General features: G+C 45.9%; 1 protein-coding gene across 6 annotated transcripts in view; it reads left to right on the plus strand.

Moving 5' to 3' along the window:
- Positions 1–18,856, plus strand: part of CHD8 (chromodomain helicase DNA binding protein 8) — a 1,013,809-nt gene that overhangs the window by 272,680 nt on the left and 722,273 nt on the right. For all 6 annotated transcript variants that reach the window (XM_069238270.1, XM_069238269.1, XM_069238274.1 and 3 more), the window contains exon 11: positions 11,393–11,514. In XM_069238270.1, the coding sequence (XP_069094371.1) occupies positions 11,393–11,514 (122 nt within the window). The remainder of the gene's footprint in view (positions 1–11,392; positions 11,515–18,856) is intronic.

Raw genomic sequence — 18,856 nt, forward strand, 5'->3', positions numbered from 1 at the left:
GCTGCAGGCAAGGGGGGGATTCCTCGGGGAAACCTCCACTTGGACAAGGGAGAGGGACTCCTGGGGGTCACTTCTCCAGTGAAAGTCCGGTCCTTCAGGTCCTGGGGGCTGCGGGTGCAGGGTCTCTCCCAGGCGTCGGGACTTTAGGTTCAAAGAGTCGCGGTCAGGGGAAGCCTCGGGATTCCCTCTGCAGGCGGCGCTGTGGGGGCTCAGGGGGGACAGGTTTTGGTACTCACAGTATCAGAGTAGTCCTGGGGTCCCTCCTGAGGTGTCGGATCTCCACCAGCCGAGTCGGGGTCACCGGGTGCAGTGTTGCAAGTCTCACGCTTCTTGCGGGGAGCTTGCAGGGTTCTTTAAAGCTGCTGGAAACAAAGTTGCAGCTTTTCTTGGAGCAGGTCCGCTGTCCTCGGGAGTTTCTTGTCTTTTCGAAGCAGGGGCAGTCCTCAGAGGATGTCGAGGTCGCTGGTCCCTTTGGAAGGCGTCGCTGGAGCAGGATCTTTGGAAGGCAGGAGACAGGCCGGTGAGTTTCTGGAGCCAAGGCAGTTGTCGTCTTCTGGTCTTCCTCTGCAGGGGTTTTTCAGCTAGGCAGTCCTTCTTCTTGTAGTTGCAGGAATCTGATTTTCTAGGGTTCAGGGTAGCCCTTAAATACTAAATTTAAGGGCGTGTTTAGGTCTGGGGGGTTAGTAGCCAATGGCTACTAGCCCTGAGGGTGGGTACACCCTCTTTGTGCCTCCTCCCAAGGGGAGGGGGTCACAATCCTAACCCTATTGGGGGAATCCTCCATCTGCAAGATGGAGGATTTCTAAAAGTTAGAGTCACTTCAGCTCAGGACACCTTAGGGGCTGTCCTGACTGGCCAGTGACTCCTCCTTGTTTTTCTCATTATTTTCTCCGGCCTTGCCGCCAAAAGTGGGGCCTGGCCGGAGGGGGCGGGCAACTCCACTAGCTGGAGTGTCCTGCTGGGTTGGCACAAAGGAGGTGAGCCTTTGAGGCTCACCGCCAGGTGTGACAATTCCTGCCTGGGGGAGGTGTTAGCATCTCCACCCAGTGCAGGCTTTGTTACTGGCCTCAGAGTGACAAAGGCACTCTCCCCATGGGGCCAGCAACATGTCTCGGTTTGTGGCAGGCTGCTAAAACTAGTCAGCCTACACAGATAGTCGGTTAAGTTTCAGGGGGCACCTCTAAGGTGCCCTCTGGGGTGTATTTTACAATAAAATGTACACTGGCATCAGTGTGCATTTATTGTGCTGAGAAGTTTGATACCAAACTTCCCAGTTTTCAGAGTAGCTATTATGGTGCTGTGGAGTTCGTGTTTGACAGACTCCCAGACCATATACTCTTATGGCTACCCTGCACTTACAATGTCTAAGGTTTTGTTTAGACACTGTAGGGGAACCATGCTCATGCACTGGTACCCTCACCTATGGTATAGTGCACCCTGCCTTAGGGCTGTAAGGCCTGCTAGAGGGGTGGCTTACCTATACTGCATAGGCAGTGAGAGGCTGGCATGGCACCCTGAGGGGAGTGCCATGTCGACTTACTCGTTTTGTCCTCACTAGCACACACAAGCTGGCAAGCAGTGTGTCTGTGCTGAGTGAGAGGTCTCCAGGGTGGCATAAGACATGCTGCAGCCCTTAGAGACCTTCCTTGGCATCAGGGCCCTTGGTACTAGAAGTACCAGTTACAAGGGACTTATCTGGATGCCAGGGTCTGCCAATTGTGGATACAAAAGTACAGGTTAGGGAAAGAACACTGGTGCTGGGGCCTGGTTAGCAGGCCTCAGCACACTTTCAATTGTAAACTTAGCATCAGCAAAGGCAAAAAGTCAGGGGGCAACCATGCCAAGGAGGCATTTCCTTACAAGGAACAAGAAACTCCTGAGGACAGCGGCCCTGTTCCAAAAAGACTGCAACTTTGTTACAGAGGAGCAGATTTAAAGACCTCTGCAAATCCCCGCAAGAAGCGTGAGACTTGCAACACTGCACCCGGCGACCCCGACTCGACTGGTGGAGAACCAACACCTCAGGGAGGACCCTCCGGCGACTCCGAGACCGTGAGTAACAAAAGTTGTCCCCCCTGAGCCCCCACAGCGACGCCTGCAGAGGGAATCCCGAGGCTCCCCCCTGACCGCGACTGCCTGACCCTTAAATCCCGACGGCTGGAAAAGACCCTGCACCCGCAGCCCCCAGCACCTGAAGGATCGGAACTCCAGTGCAGGAGTGACCCCCAGGAGGCCCTCTCCCTTGCCCAGGTGGTGGCTACCCCGAGGAGCCCCCCCTTGCCTGCCTGCACCACTGAAGAGACCCCTTGGTCTCCCATTGACTCACATTGGAAACCCGACGCTTGTTTGCACACTGCACCCGGCCGCCCCCGCGCTGCTGAGGGTGTACTTTTTGTGTGGACTTGTGTCCCCCCCGGTGCCCTACAAAACCCCCCTGGTCTGCCCTCCGAAGACGCGGGTACTTACCTGCTGGCAGACTGGAACCGGGGCACCCCCTTCTCTCCATTGAAGCCTATGCGTTTTGGGCACCACTTTGACCTCTGCACGTGACCGGCCCTGAGCTGCTGGTGTGGTGACTTTGGGGTTGCTCTGAACCCCCAACAGAGGGCTACCTTGGACCCCAATCTTAACCCCGTAGATGGTTTACTTACCTGCAAAACCTAACAATACTTTACCTCCCCCAGGAACTGTGAAAATTGCACTGTGTCCACTTTTAAAACAGCTATTTGTGTTTTAAGTGAAAAGTATATATGCTACTGTAATTATTCAAAGTTCCTAAAGTACGTACCTGCAATACCTTTCAAATGAGATATTACATGTAGAAATTGAACCTGTGGTTCTTAAAATAAACTAAGAAAATATATTTTTCTATAACAAAACCTATTGGCTGGATTTGTCTGAGTGTGTGTTCCTCATTTATTGCCTGTGTGTATGTACAACAAATGCTTAACACTACTCCTTTGATAAGCCTACTGCTCGACCACACTACCACAAAATAGAGCATTCGTATTATCGCTTTTTGCCACTATCTTCAACTTCCTACATTACATAGCTATTCCATTGCATGGCTATCTTTACTATTCTCATTCTACCACTCCTACCTTACTCTCTGCGGGAAAACAATCTAAGATGGAGTCGATGCCTATGCGCATTGGAGCCGAAAAGGAGTCACTCGGTCCCGTGACTCAAAGACTTCTTCGAAGAAAACCACTTGTAACACTCCGAGCCCAACACTAGATGGCAGGAACAGTGCATAGCATGTGCAGAGAAGGCTGCCAATGGAGTCGACACCGAGAGAACTTGACGTCGGAGAGGAGGAAAGAATTTCCATCCAGGGGACGGACTCTGACGAATCCGAAAGTGAGCGACCCTCGACGGTGCAGCGAACAGTGAGTAAAATTGCCCTCGACAAAACTCACACCAAGATCGTCAAGGCCAAGGGGACGCCACCACCAGCAGGCCATGGCTTATCCCATCGAAAAGAAGGTGACCAAACATCAGCACCGAAAAAGGCCAAAGATTTGCCAAAGACTTCCGACTCCAGTTGAGATTCCGGCACCGAACGATCTCGACACCGAGAGTTCGACTCACCTAAGGTGAGAAAAATTTCGTCGGAACCGAAAAATACTTTATCAGAAACATTGGTACTGAAAAAAGCGCCTTCGGGGCCAAAAAGAAGCTCTTATACAGAAGAGCAAGGACTTTCCAGCCAAATGCAGGAGAGACATAGGTTTGAGCAGGAAATAAGTATGGATGAACCAGACCATACGCAAAGGAGGTTGCATATCCAGAAAGAGGCTGGGAAAATACAAACTCTTCCTCCAATTAAGACCAAAAGAAAACTGGCGTTTCAGGAGACAGAAATGCAGCCGAAGGTGGCCAGAGAAAAATCCCCACCACCAAGGTTTTCACCACAACCTTCCCCACCACACTCACCACAACTGTCTCCAGTGGGAACACCTCCAATGCAGTCACGTACACACAGGATGATCCTGATGCATGGGACTTATATGATGCACCAGTATCAGATAACAGTCCGGATTGTTACCCAACAAAGCTGTCACCTCCAGAGGACAGTACTGCATATACACAGGTACTATCCAGGGCAGCTACGTTCCACAACGTAGCAATGCATTCTGAGCCAATAGAGGATGATTTCCTGTTCAACACCTTGGCATCCACCCACGCATCCTACCAGAGTCTGCCAATGCTTCCAGGTATGCTTAAACATGCAAAACAAGTATTCCAGGAGCCAGTTAAAGGAAGGGCTATCACGCCTAGGGTGGAGAAGTACAAGCCTCCCCCAACGGACCCTGTGTTTATAACACAACAACTTACACCAGACTCGGTGGTTGTAGGAGCAGCAAGAAAGAGGGCAAACTCTGAATTGTCGGGAGACGCTCCACCGCCTGACAAAGAGTAGGAAGTTTGACGCAGTGGCCAAACGAGTGACAGCACAGGCAGCCAATCAATGGCGGATCGCTAATTCGCAATCCCTACTTGTTCGCTACGATAGGACACACTGGGACGAGATGCAACACATTATACAACACTTGCCCAAAGAAGACTAGAAACGTGCCCAGCAGGTTGTGGAAGGACAGGCAATATCCAGCAACCAAATAAGGTCCGCACTAGACTCTGCAGACACAGCAGCAAGAACGGTCAACACTGCGGTAACCATTCGCAGGCATGCATGGTTAAGAAGCTCTGGATTCAAGCCAGAAATCCAACAAGCGGTGTTGAACATGCCTTTTAACCAAGAACAATTGTTTGGGCCGGAAGTGGACACAGCAATTGAAAAATGAAAGAAAGATACGGACACGGCCAAAGCCATGGGCACGCTCTACTCCCCACAAGGCACAGCCACATTTAGAAAGCCACAATTCAGAGGGGGTTTGTGAATGAAAACACCAGAGCCTTCCACCTCTCAAACCAGACCCACCTATCAGGCACTATACCAGAGGGGAGGGTTTTGTGGCTCATATAGAGGAGGACAATTCCCAAGAGGAAGGGGAAAGTTCCAGACACCTAAAACAAGCCAAACCAAACAGTGACTCCAGGGTCACAAAACCCCAACACTTAACACCAGTGGGGGGGGAGACTTACTGCATACTATCAGAAGTGGACACACATTACCACAGACGCATGGGTCCTAGCCATTATCCAACATGGTTATTGCATAGAATTCACAAATTTCCCGCCAGATGTGCCCCCAAGGGCACACAATCTGTCCAAACACTTAAACCTATTACAAATAGAGGTCCAAGCACTATTACAAAAACAAGCAATAGAGCTAGTACCCAACCATCAGAAAGGAATAGGCGTCTGCTCGCTATATTTCCTAATTCCAAAGAAGGACAAAACGTTAAGACCTATCTTAGATCTCAGAACAGTGAATCTCTTCATCAAGTCAGACCACTTCCACATGGTAACACTTCAAGACGTGGTTCTCTTAATAAAAAAAGGAGTACTACATGTCCACATTGGATCCCAAGGATGCGTACTTCCACATACCCAACCATCCTGCTCACAGAAAATACTTAAGGTTTGTAATACACGGCGTACACTATCAATTCAAAGTGTTACCGTTCGGGATAACAGCCCCAAGGGTATTCACAAAATGCCTAGCAGTAGTAGCTTCTCACATAAGGAGACAGCACATGCACGTATTCCCATACTTGGACGACTGGCTAATAAAAACCAACACTGAACAACAGTGTCTTCTTCACACGCAGTACGTTATAGAAACTCTACACAAACTAGGGTTCTCTGTAAATTACCAAAAATCACATCTGCAACCATCCCAAATACAATAATACTTGGGAGCAACACTCAACACACAAAAAGCAATTGCCACTCCAAGTCCACAAAGTGTCCAAGCGTTCCAAAATATAACACCAAGCATACAGTCAAACAAACACTACCCAGTAAGGTGTGTAATGAAACTTCTAGGCAAGATTACACATGCGGCCCTTACAACAGTGCCTACCAAAACAATGGACAGAAGCACAGCGTCAGCTTCAAGATCTAGTGTTGATAGACCGCCAAACACACTCCTCGCTTCAATGGTGGAACCCTATAAATTTAAACCAAGGGCGGCCATTGCAAGACCCAGTGCCTCAAGCCGTGATCACAACAGATGCTTCCATGATGGGGAGAGGAGCACACCTCAACAAGCACAGCATACAGGGTCAATGGGACAATCAACAAAAACAACTTCACATAAATCATTTGGAACTGCTAGCAGTGTTTCTAGCATTAAAAGCATTTCAACCACTGGTAGCCCACAAACACATTCTTGTCAAAACTGACAACATGACAACAATGTATTATCTCAACAAACAAGGTGGGGGACACACTCGTCACAACTGTCTCTTAGCACAAAAAAATTGGCATTGGGCAATTCACAATCACATTCGCCTGATAGCAGAATATATCCCAGGCATTCAGAACCAGTTAGCCGACAATCTCAGTCGAGATCACCAGCAAACTCACGAATGAGAAATTCATCCCCAGATCCTACAGGATCACTTCCTCTGCTGGGGAACACCAAACATAGACCTATTCGCAACAAAAGAATATGCAAAATGCCAAAATTCGCGTCCAGGTACCCACACCCTCAATCCAAGGGCAATGCACTATGGATCAGTTGGTCAGGGATATTTGCTTACGCTTTTCCCCCTCTCCCACTCATTCCTTATCTGGTCAACAAACTAAGTCAAACTAATACTCATAGCACCAACCTGGGCTCGCCAACCGTGGTACACAACACTGTTGGACTTACCAGTAGTACCTCACATCAAATTACCAAACATACTAGATCTGTTAACACAACACAACACAAACAACAGATCAGACACCCAAATCCAGCATCGCTCAATCTAGCAATCTGGCTCCTGAAGTCTTAGAATTTGGACATTTAAACCTTACCCTAGAGTGTATGGAGGTCATTAAACAAGCTAGAAAACCTACCACAGGACATTGCTACGCAAACAAATGGGAAAGATTTGTTTACTACTGCCACAGCAATCCGATTCAACCACTACATGCCTCCACAAAAGAAATTGGAAGCTACTTATTACACTTAAAGTCTAATCTAGCATTCTCTTTCATTAAAATACATCTCACTGCAATATCTGCCTATCTGCAGATTACACATTCAACCTCGCTTTTTAGAATCCCAGTCATCAAAGCATTTATGGAGGGTCTAAAAAGAATCATACCCCCAAGGACACCACCAGTACCTTCGTGGAACCTTAATATTGTATTAACACGACTCATGGGGCCACCATTCGAACCCATGCACTCTTGTGAGATGCAATACTTAACTTGGAAAGTAGCCTTCCTAATAGCTATCACATCACTTAGAAGAGTAAGTGAGATACAAGCATTTACTATTCAAGAACCCTTTATACAAATACATAAATATAAAGGGGTTCTCCGTACAAATCCCAAATTCCTACCAAAGGTCGTATCACCATTCCACCTAAACCAAACAGTGGAACTCCCAGTATTCTTTCCACAACCAGACTCAGTAGCCACAATGGCTTCTCTTGGGAATATACGTATGACAGAAATTTGTAAGGCTGCCACCTGGTCTACGCCTCATACATTCACTAAGCATTACTGTGTCGATGTGTTACCAACGCAACAAGCCACAGTAGGACAGGCTGTATTAAGAACATTATTTCACACAACTACAACTCGTACAGGCTAAGCCACAGCATTTTGGGGAGATTACTGCTTATTAGTCTATGCACAGCATGTCTATCTGCAGCTACACATGCCACTGAACGGAAAATGTCACTTACCCAGTGTACATCTGTTCGTGGCATGACGCTGCAGATTCACATGGGCCCTCCCACCTCCCCGGGAGCCTGTAGCCATTATTAGTTGAATGAAAATTGTAAATTTGTAAATAAATTATTTTAATACACGTTATGTACATACATACATACCTACTCCATTGCATTGGCACATCTAGTATACTCACAACTCCTACCTCACCCTCTGCGGGGAAAACCATCTAAGATGGAGTCGACGCCCATGTGCAATGGAGCCGAAAAGGAGTCTCTCGGTCTCGTGACTCGAAAAGACTTCTTCGAAGAAAAACAACTTGTAACACTCGGAGCCCAACACTAGATGGCAGGATGTGCACAGCATCCGGTAGACACCGATTTTCAGAGTCGAAAAAAAAGAAAACCTGTTTTGGAGCCAAAACCTTCCTCATCTTCATCTTTTTTTGATTCCCAAAAAAACACACTTCGGAGCTGAAAAAAACGACATATACAGAGGAACATGGACTTTCAAAAAGACTTAAAGCCACAAAACATCTAAAGAGGAGTCCGAGATCGAACCTATACTACAAATTATGGATGAGAGGCAATCCAGGTTCTACATACATAAAGAAACTGGGAGAATTCTCACAGCACCTCCTAAACAGAGGAAGCTAGCATTTCAGGAGGAACATCAACCTCAAGCTAAAGTGCCAAAACAAAAGGAGAAGCCACCACCTCCTCAGTTTTCTCCTCCTCATTCTCCGCACTTACCTACCTCTCCTCACACCAGCCCTACACCACTGCATTCGCCCACTCATTCATATGACTCACAAAAGGACACTGTTAATCCCTGGGATCTTTATGACCCTGATCCCATCCCAAGCAGTGATCCAGACAGCTACCCCTCTAAACCTTCACCACCTGAGGATAGTACTGTATATAACCAGGTCATAGCTAGGGCTGCAACCTATTATGGGGATACAATGCGTACAGAACCACTAGAAGAGGATTTTTTATTCAACACATTATCCTCAACTCATTCTAAGTACCAATGCCTCCCAATGCTCCCAGGCATGGTAAAACATGCAGATGAAATTTTTAATGAACCAGTAAAAGGATGCATTAAAACACCTAGAATAGAAAAGAAGTACAAACATGCACCTTCTGACCCGGACTACATCACCCATCAAGTACCACCCGGTTCTATTGTAGTTAGTGCTGCAATAAAGAGGGCAAATAGTCAGTCCCCAGTTCCTCCTGATAAGGAAAGCAGGCAATTCGATGCTGCAGGGAAAAGAGTTGCGTCCCAAGCAGCAAACCAATGGAGAATATCAAACTCACAAGGACTACTAGCTTGTTATGATAGGGCCCACTGGGACGAGATGCAAGACATAATACAGCATCTCCCCAAAGAACACCAGAAAAGGGCTCAACAAGTAGTTAGAGAAAGGGCAAGCTATCACAAATAACCAAATAAAATCTACCCTAGATGCAGCAGATGCCGCTGCTAGCAGCGTCAACACAGCAGTCACTATACGTAGACATGCATGCTCCTATCTTCTGGATTCAAGCCAGAAATACAATAGGCTGTGTTAAACATGCCTTTCTATAAACATCTTTTTGGGCCAGAGGTAGACACAGTAATAGAGAAGCTACGTAAACACTCCCACACAGCAAAAGCAATGGGTGCACTCTATTCTACACCATATAGGGGGGTAATTTCCTAAACCTCAATTTCGAGGTGGTTTCAGACCACAGCTTTCAGAGGCATCAACCTCTAAAACAAAACCAGCCTACCAAACACAGTACCAACGTGGTAGTTTTAGAGGCACATATAGAGGACAATACTCCAGAAATAGGGGAAAAGTCCAGACCTCTAAGCAGCCTGCAACGCACCCAAAACAGTGACTTCCCTCACTCCCTTCCACTCCACACCTCTCCTGTGATGGGGAAGAATACAGCAGTTCCACACACAATGGCAAAATATTACCACAGACAACTCCAAATATTCCACCAAGGTTTCACAAACTAACCACAGAACACACAATTCTGTTACAAGAAGAGGTCCAATCTTTACTACTCAATAAAGCAATAGAGTTAGTTCCACAGTCTCAGATAGGAACAGGAGTTTATTCACTATACTTTCTAATTCCAAAACAAATGGCACCCTCGGGCCAATATTAGACCTCAATATTAGACCTCAGGCCCCTCAAATCCTATCAGAACAATTTCACATGGTAACTCCACAGGATGTCATCCCACTTCTACAAAAACAAGATTTTATGACCGCATTAGACCTCAAGGATGCTTATTTTCACATACTCATCCATCCTGCCCACAGAAAATACATCAGGTTTGTCATTCAGGGAAGCCACTACCAATTCAAAGTGTACTAAGAAAAAATCCAAAGTTTCTACCAAAAGTTATATCACCATTTCACATTAGTCGAATAGTGGAACTGCCAGTCTTCTTCCCACAGCCAGATTATTTGGCAGAAAGAGCTCTGCATACATTGGAGATCAAACAAGCTTTAATGTACTATATAGACAGAACTAAACCATTTAGAAATACTAAACAACTATTTGTAGCTTTCCAACAACCACATACAGGCAATCCTATATCAAAACAAGGTTTAGCAAGATGGATTGTAAGGTGCATCCAAACATGCTATATCAAAGCAAAAAAGACAGCTTTTAATTACTCCCAAAGCACATTCTACAAGAAAGAAAGGTGCAACAATGGCTTTTTTAGGGAATATACCAATGGCTGAAAAATATTAAGCAGCTACATGGTCAACACCACATACATTCACTAAACATTACTGTGTAGATGTGTTATCACAACAACAAGCCACAGTAGGTCAAGCTGTCCTAAGAACATTATTTTATATAAAGTTTGTAAATATGTAAATACATTGCATGGACATCTTTTCTTATTACTCTATACACTCCTTACCTCACCCGCCAGTGGGAAAACAATCTAACAAAGGACACAGTGTCCATTTGCACTATCAACGAAAGCAGAGGTCAGTCAATCTTGTTACTCGAAAAGATTCTTCGAAGAAAAACAACTTGTAACACTCTGTACCCAACACTAAATGGTGGACGTATGCAATGCATGTGAATCTACAGCACTACATGGTATGAACAGATGTCTACTGGGTAAGTAACATTTCCTTCTCTGTTTTTGCCAGTCTTCAAGATTATTTTTTATTCCAGTCCAGGATTGCCCTTCCACCCATAGTTCTAGGCATGTTTAAAAAAAACCTGCAGGTATTGGTCCTTTGTGGGGTGGCAGAAGATGGTTATAGGGTTGCCTCGTATGCCACAATCACTTCATTTTAAGTCTCTTCCTAGCAAGTAATCACTTAAAAAATCCCCTATTTGAAGGAAAATATCATAATCTCAATTTTATTTTTGGTTCAGTCGTGACTTGTAAATTCAAACAATTTAAACTGTAATGGTATTGCTTTCTTCTTTCTATAAGAAATGAGTCTGTCCGTCTTCTGATTTCATCAATATCTCTGTGATGGACTTGCACTCTACAGTTTTTCTTACTTGTGGACAATCCTGGTAGGTTTATCAACGTATACCATGTGTTTTCTCTTGGTTTAGGCCCGCCCACTCGCTAGTGCCTGGAAAAAGCTTGAGAGATCGCGTGAGTACCAGAACGGGAATGAACTGCGAGATTATCAGCTGGAGGGAGTTAACTGGTTGCTGTTCAACTGGTACAACAGGTGAGTCTGAAAACACAGTCCTGTCACTCAGGAGAATGTGGGATAGGAAGAGGAGCATTGAGGAAAATGTTGTGGCAGTGTACCTTTGTGCTAGCAGCTGCACCCGAAGGGGACATTACATTATTATACCATGCTCTTAGCAAGATATTATAGAGGAAATGACACCATGTCCTAGAGGTTGTAAGTGGCTTAAGTAAGAGATTGGAATAAGAGATTGTATTCTAGGGATCTGTATCAACCTTAGCTGTAAGTGCCAGTTTTGTACCCAAGAGTTATAAAGCAGTCTAAAGTGGAAATTGTAACTGTACCAGTACCAGAGTCCTTTTATCAATCCATACACTATTTAACCGATGTAGAGCAGTATCCTTGGTGGCTACTGTTAACAACTGTTGTCCAGTGCCTCCTGTACTGGTACACTCCAATTGAATAATCTTGGTAAACCCTTTGGATTCTTAGCTCAACATGAATAGTACAATTGCACGGTTAAGGCTTACGTTGGTGTTTTGAAAATCATATAAAGCATAATAGTAAGTTCGATGGCATCTGTCGCTGTAGATACGCATGTTCTGCAATAGCTCGCCATCTGGTGTTGGGCCGGAGTGTTACAAGTTGTTTTTCTTCGAAGAAGTCTTTCGAGTCACGGGACCGAGTGACTCCTCCTTTTGTCTCCATTGCGCATGGGCGTCGACTCCATCTTCGATTGTTTTTTTTCCGCCATCGGGTTCGGACGTGTTCCTGTCGCTCCGAGTTTCGGAACAGAAAAAATAGTTAATTTCGGAAGATTTTCGTCGGTATTGTTGCGTTCGGGATCGGCGTACTTAGATTCAACACCGCATCGAAGATCGAAGAGCTCCGGTGCCCTTCGGGGTAGTTTTTCGATCCTCCGTCGGGGCCTGGTCGGCCCGACCGCGTGCTGAAGAACGCCGATGGAACGGACCCCGTTCCGTTTCTGCCCCAAATGCCACAATAAATACCCCTACACAGACCAACACTTGGTCTGCAACCTGTGCCTGTCACCTGAGCACAGCGAAGACACCTGCGAGGCCTGTCGTGCGTTCCGGTCCCGAAAAACACTCCGAGACCGTCGAGCCAGAAGACTTCAAATGGCGTCCGCACCGACAGCCCGACGGGAGTTCGAGGAACAGGAAGAGGAAGGTACCTTCTCGATCCAAGACTCAGACTCCGAAGGATTCGACGATACACAAACCGTGAGTAAGACGTCGAAAACCACACAAAGAAACATTTACAAGGCCCAGGGGACGCCACTGCCACCAGGCCATGGCTCAACCCATAAAATCGGTGACCGACCGTCGGCACCGAAAAAGGCCCAAACAGTGCCGAGATCGTCCGACTCCGGTCGAGACACCGGCACGCAGCCTTCTCGGGACCGAGAAAGTGCTGGAGACGAGCCTCGACACCGAGATGCCGGTGTGGACACGGCTCGACGCCGAGACAGCGGCACCGAAACAGATCGACGCCGAGAGGTTTCGGCCCCGAAAAGGAAAAAAGTCACCTCTGAGCCGAAAAAACACGCAGACAAAGTTTCGATGCCGAAACAAACTGCAAGCGACCCAGCTTCAGGCTCTTATACAGAAGAGCACTCGCTAACCTCCCAAATGCAGAAGCATAGGTTTGAGGAAGAGCTACAAGCAACTGATGCGGACCATACGCAAAAGCGTATCTTCATTCAGCAGGGGACAGGAAAAATAAGCACCCTTCCCCCCATTAGGAGAAAGAGAAGGTTGGAGTTCCAGACGGAACAAGCACCACAACCAAAAGTGGTGAAAAGAGTTACACCACCACCCTCTCCTCCGCCCGTGGTTAACGTTTCACCAGCACAAACGCCATCACACTCCCCAGCTCACACCACCATGAGCCAGGGTGACCAAGACCAGGACGCATGGGACCTATACGACGCCCCAGTGTCAGATAACAGCCCAGAGGCATACCCTACAAAACCATCTCCACCAGAAGACAGCACCGCGTACTCTCAGGTGGTGGCTAGAGCAGCACAATTTCACAACGTAAGCCTCCACTCAGAACAGGTCGAGGATGATTTCTTGTTCAACACACTCTCCTCCACCCACAGCTCCTACCAAAGCCTGCCTATGCTCCCTGGTATGCTCCGGCACGCAAAAGACATATTTAAGGACCCGGTCAAAAGTAGGGCAATCACACCAAGGGTGGAAAAAAAGTACAAGGCGCCTCCTACGGACCCGGCTTTCATCACAACACAGCTGCCACCAGACTCTGTTGTTGTAGGAGCAGCTAGGAAAAGGGCCAACTCTCACACATCTGGAGATGCACCACCCCCAGATAAAGAAAGCCGCAAGTTTGATGCAGCTGGTAAGAGAGTCGCAGCACAAGCTGCAAACCAGTGGCGCATCGCGAACTCCCAGGCACTACTTGCGCGCTATGACAGAGCCCACTGGGACGAGATGCAACATCTCATTGAACATCTGCCCAAAGACTTCCAAAATAGGGCAAAACAAGTGGTTGAGGAGGGACAGGCCATCTCCAACAACCAGATCCGCTCCTCCATGGACGCTGCAGATACAGCTGCACGGACAATTAATACATCTGTAACTATCAGAAGGCATGCATGGCTCCGAACGTCTGGATTTAAACCAGAGATTCAACAAGCAGTTCTCAATATGCCTTTTAATTAAAAAGAACTGTTCGGTCCAGAAGTGGACACAGCGATTGAGAAACTCAAAAAAGATACGGACACTGCCAAAGCCATGGGCGCACTCTACTCCCCGCAGAGCAGAGGGAATTACAGCTCATTCCGTAAAACGCCCTTTCGAGGGGGGTTTCGGGGTCAAAGCACACAAGCCAGCACCTCACAAGCCACACCGTCCAGTTACCAAGGACAGTATAGAGGAGGTTTTCGGGGACAATATAGAGGAGGGCAATTCCCTAGAAATAGAGGAAGATTCCAAAGCCCCAAAACCCCTACTACTAAACAGTGACTCACATGTCACTCACCCCCTCCACACAACACCAGTGGGGGGACGAATAGGTCATTATTACAGAGCATGGGAGAAAATCACTACAGACACTTGGGTTCTAGCAATTATCCAACATGGTTACTGCATAGAATTTCTACAGTTCCCTCCAAACATACCACCAAAAGCACAAAATTTAACAACACACCATTCCAATCTCCTAGAGATAGAAGTGCAGGCACTATTGCAAAAGAATGCAATCGAATTAGTGCCAAACACACAAATAAACACAGGAGTTTACTCACTGTACTTTCTGATACCAAAGAAGGACAAAACACTGAGACCAATCCTAGACCTCAGAGTAGTCAACACTTTCATCAAATCAGACCACTTCCACATGGTCACACTACAAGAAGTATTGCCATTGCTAAAGCTGCACGACTACATGGCAACTTTAGACCTCAAGGATGCTTATTTCCATATACCAATACACCCATCGCACAGGAAATACCTAAGGTTTGTATTCAAAGGAATACATTACCAATTCAAGGTACTGCCTTTCGGATTAACAACCGCACCAAGAGTCTTTACCAAATGTCTAGCGGTAGTCGCTGCACACATCAGAAGGCAGCAAATACATGTGTTCCCATATCTAGACGACTGGCTAATCAAGGCCCATTCGTTAATAGAGTGCTCAAATCACACAAATCATATCATACAAACCCTCTTCAAACTAGGGTTCACCGTCAATTTCACAAAATCCAAAATTCTGCCACGCAAGGTACAACAATACCTGGGAGCCATAATAGACACATCAAAAGGAGTAGCCACTCCAAGTCCACAAAGAATTCAAAATTTCAACACCATCATACAACGCATGTATCCAACACAAAACATACAAGCAAAGATGGTATTACAACTCCTAGGCATGATGTCATCATGCATAGCCATTGTCCCAAACGCAAGACTGCACATGAGGCCCTTACAACAATGCCTAGCATCACAGTGGTCTCAAGCACAGGGTCACCTTCTAGATCTGGTGTTAATAGACCGCCAAACTTACCTCTCGCTTCTGTGGTGGAACAACATAAATTTAAACAAAGGGCGGCCTTTCCAAGACCCAGTGCCACAATACGTAATAACAACAGATGCTTCCATGACAGGGTGGGGAGCACACCTCGATCAACACAGCATACAAGGACAATGGAACGTACATCAAACAAAACTGCATATCAATCACCTAGAACTTCTTGCAGTTTTTCAAGCACTAAAAGCTTTCCAACCAATAATAGTTCACAAATACATTCTCGTCAAAACAGACAACATAACAACAATGTATTATCTAAACAAGCAGGGAGGGACGCACTCCACGCAGTTAAGCCTGTTAGCACAAAAAATTTGGCATTGGGCAATTCACAACCAAATTCGCCTAATTGCACAGTTTATACCAGGGATACAAAATCAACTCGCAGACAATCTCTCTCGAGATCACCAACAGGTCCACGAATGGGAAATTCACCCCCACATACTGAACACTTATTTCAAACTCTGGGGAACACCTCAGATAGACTTGTTTGCGACAAGGGAGAACGCAAAATGCCAAAACTTCGCATCCAGATACCCACACAAACAATCCCAAGGCAATGCCCTATGGATGAACTGGTCAGGGATATTTGCTTACGCTTTTCCTCCTCTCCCTCTCCTTCCTTACCTGGTAAACAAACTCAGTCAAAGCAAACTCAAACTCATATTGATAGCACCAACTTGGGCAAGGCAACCCTGGTACACAACGCTGCTAGACCTATCAGTGGTACCCTGCATCAAATTGCCCAACAGGCCAGATCTGTTGACACAGCACAACCAAAAGATCAGACACCCAGATCCAGCATCGCTGAATCTAGCAATCTGGCTCCTGAAATCCTAGAATTCGGGCACTTACAACTTACCCAAGAATGTATGGAAGTCATAAAACAAGCAAGAAGGCCATCCACCAGGCACTGCTATGCAAGTAAATGGAAGAGGTTTGTTTGCTACTGCCATATTAATCAAATACAACCATTACACACAACTCCAGAACATGTAGTGGGTTACTTGCTTCACTTACAAAAATCTAACCTAGCTTTCTCTTCCATTAAGATTCACCTTGCAGCAATATCTGCATACCTGCAGACTACCTATTCAACTTCCCTATATAAAATACCAGTCATTAAAGCATTCATGGAGGGCCTTAGGAGAATTATACCACCAAGAACACTACCTGTTCCTTCATGGAACCTAAATGTTGTCCTAACTAGACTTATGGGTCCACCTTTTGAACCCATGCACTCCTGCGACATACAGTTCCTAACCTGGAAGGTGGCATTTCTCATCGCCATTACTTCCCTGAGAAGAGTAAGCGAGATTCAGGCGTTTACTATACAGGAACCTTTTATACAACTACACAAAAATAAAGTCGTCCTAAGGACCAATCCTAAATTTTTGCCAAAGGTTATTTCACCGTTCCATCTAAATCAAACAGTGGAACTTACGGTGTTCTTTCCACAGCCAGATACCGTAGCTGAAAGGGCACTACATACATTAGATGTCAAAAGAGCATTAATGTATTACATTGACAGAACAAAGAACATCAGAAAGACTAAACAACTCTTTATTGCATTTCAAAGACCTCATGCAGGAAACCCAATTTCAAAACAAGGTATAGCCAGATGGATAGTTAAATGCATCCAAATCTGCTACCTTAAAGCTAAACGACAGCTGCCCATTACACCAAGGGCACACTCAACCAGAAAGAAAGGTGCTACCATGGCCTTTCTAGGAAACATCCCAATGCAAGAAATATGTAAGGCAGCCACATGGTCTACGCCTCACACATTCACCAAGCACTACTGTGTAGACGTGTTATCCGCACAACAAGCCACAGTAGGTCAAGCTGTATTAAGGACATTATTTCAGACTACTTCCACTCCTACAGGCTGATCCACCGCTTTTGGGGAAATAACTGCTTACTAGTCTATTGCAGAACATGCGTATCTACAGCGACAGATGCCATCGAACTGAAAATGTCACTTACCCAGTGTACATCTGTTCGTGGCATCAGTCGCAGTAGATTCGCATGTGCCCACCCGCCTCCCCGGGAGCCTGTAGCAGTTTGGAAGTTACCTTCAATTATTTATATATGTATCATCTCAACCTTAAATAAGTGCATACTTAGTCACTCCATTGCATGGGCACTATTACTACAATTCAACTCCTACCTCACCCTCTGCGGGGAAAAACAATCGAAGATGGAGTCGACGCCCATGCGCAATGGAGACAAAAGGAGGAGTCACTCGGTCCCGTGACTCGAAAGACTTCTTCGAAGAAAAACAACTTGTAACACTCCGGCCCAACACCAGATGGCGAGCTATTGCAGAACATGCGAATCTACTGCGACTGATGCCACGAACAGATGTACACTGGGTAAGTGACATTTTCATTCACAAGCATATCCACTCGATGCTATAAATTGTAGCAAGCATTTGTTAAAATAATGGGCGTTTACATGTAGATGAGCTAGCAAATGTAAAACTTTGACACAGTTTAAACCCCTTTTTAGGTTCTGCTCTGAGCCTAAATCTATTTATACATTTTAGTTTCTGGGTGCTAGATTTTGGTTCGTCGTGGGCCGGTGTTAACAAATAGAGGAACTGTTTGAGTCAAATCGGAACGTTACAACTCGTTGTCATACACTATTTGTTTTTCTAGACTGCCATGGAACAAAGGTACCAGACAACATTTTGTAACTGTGTGGCATCTTATTCAAAACACCATTGCAGTTCTTTGATTTTTTTTTTTTAAAGAAATTGGATAATTGGGAGTATGTATTTCGACTGCAAAATACTTAAAACATGATCCTGACGCATTAAGCTGTTTGGAGGCTGGTACGTCTCTTCAGAAACCAATGTATTAAAAATAGCAAGATTCTTTTCCAACTTCAAAGGCTAGAATAATGCACAGCATGTAAATCTAGGATAGGCTGAAGCACACAGCCATTTATTTAGGTAGCTAACTGTTTACTTTACGTGAAACTAGTTCTGCAAAGAAAGTGACAATGATTCTAACTCAGCATATGGGAGAGTGCAGTTTGGATCAGGGCCCCAAGGAAGAAAAACGTTTACAGGCTGTCAAAGGCACAATACACACAGCCAACCCGCAACTAAGTCACAGTTTTGTTCAGAGTCTGTATCCTAATGGTTGTAAGTCCACCTGCACATGGTCCCGCCCATGTTGCATTCATGCTACACAACCCAAATTCCACATACTCAAGGGATGGCATGTACCACAGTTGTTAGGAAGTGATAGTACTCAAAACGGTTGTTGGGCTGAAAGTTCAAGTATTACATTGAGAGCTGTTA

This window comes from Pleurodeles waltl, chromosome 6, assembly GCF_031143425.1.
Source record: "Pleurodeles waltl isolate 20211129_DDA chromosome 6, aPleWal1.hap1.20221129, whole genome shotgun sequence".
NCBI classification, from domain to species: domain Eukaryota; kingdom Metazoa; phylum Chordata; class Amphibia; order Caudata; family Salamandridae; genus Pleurodeles; species Pleurodeles waltl.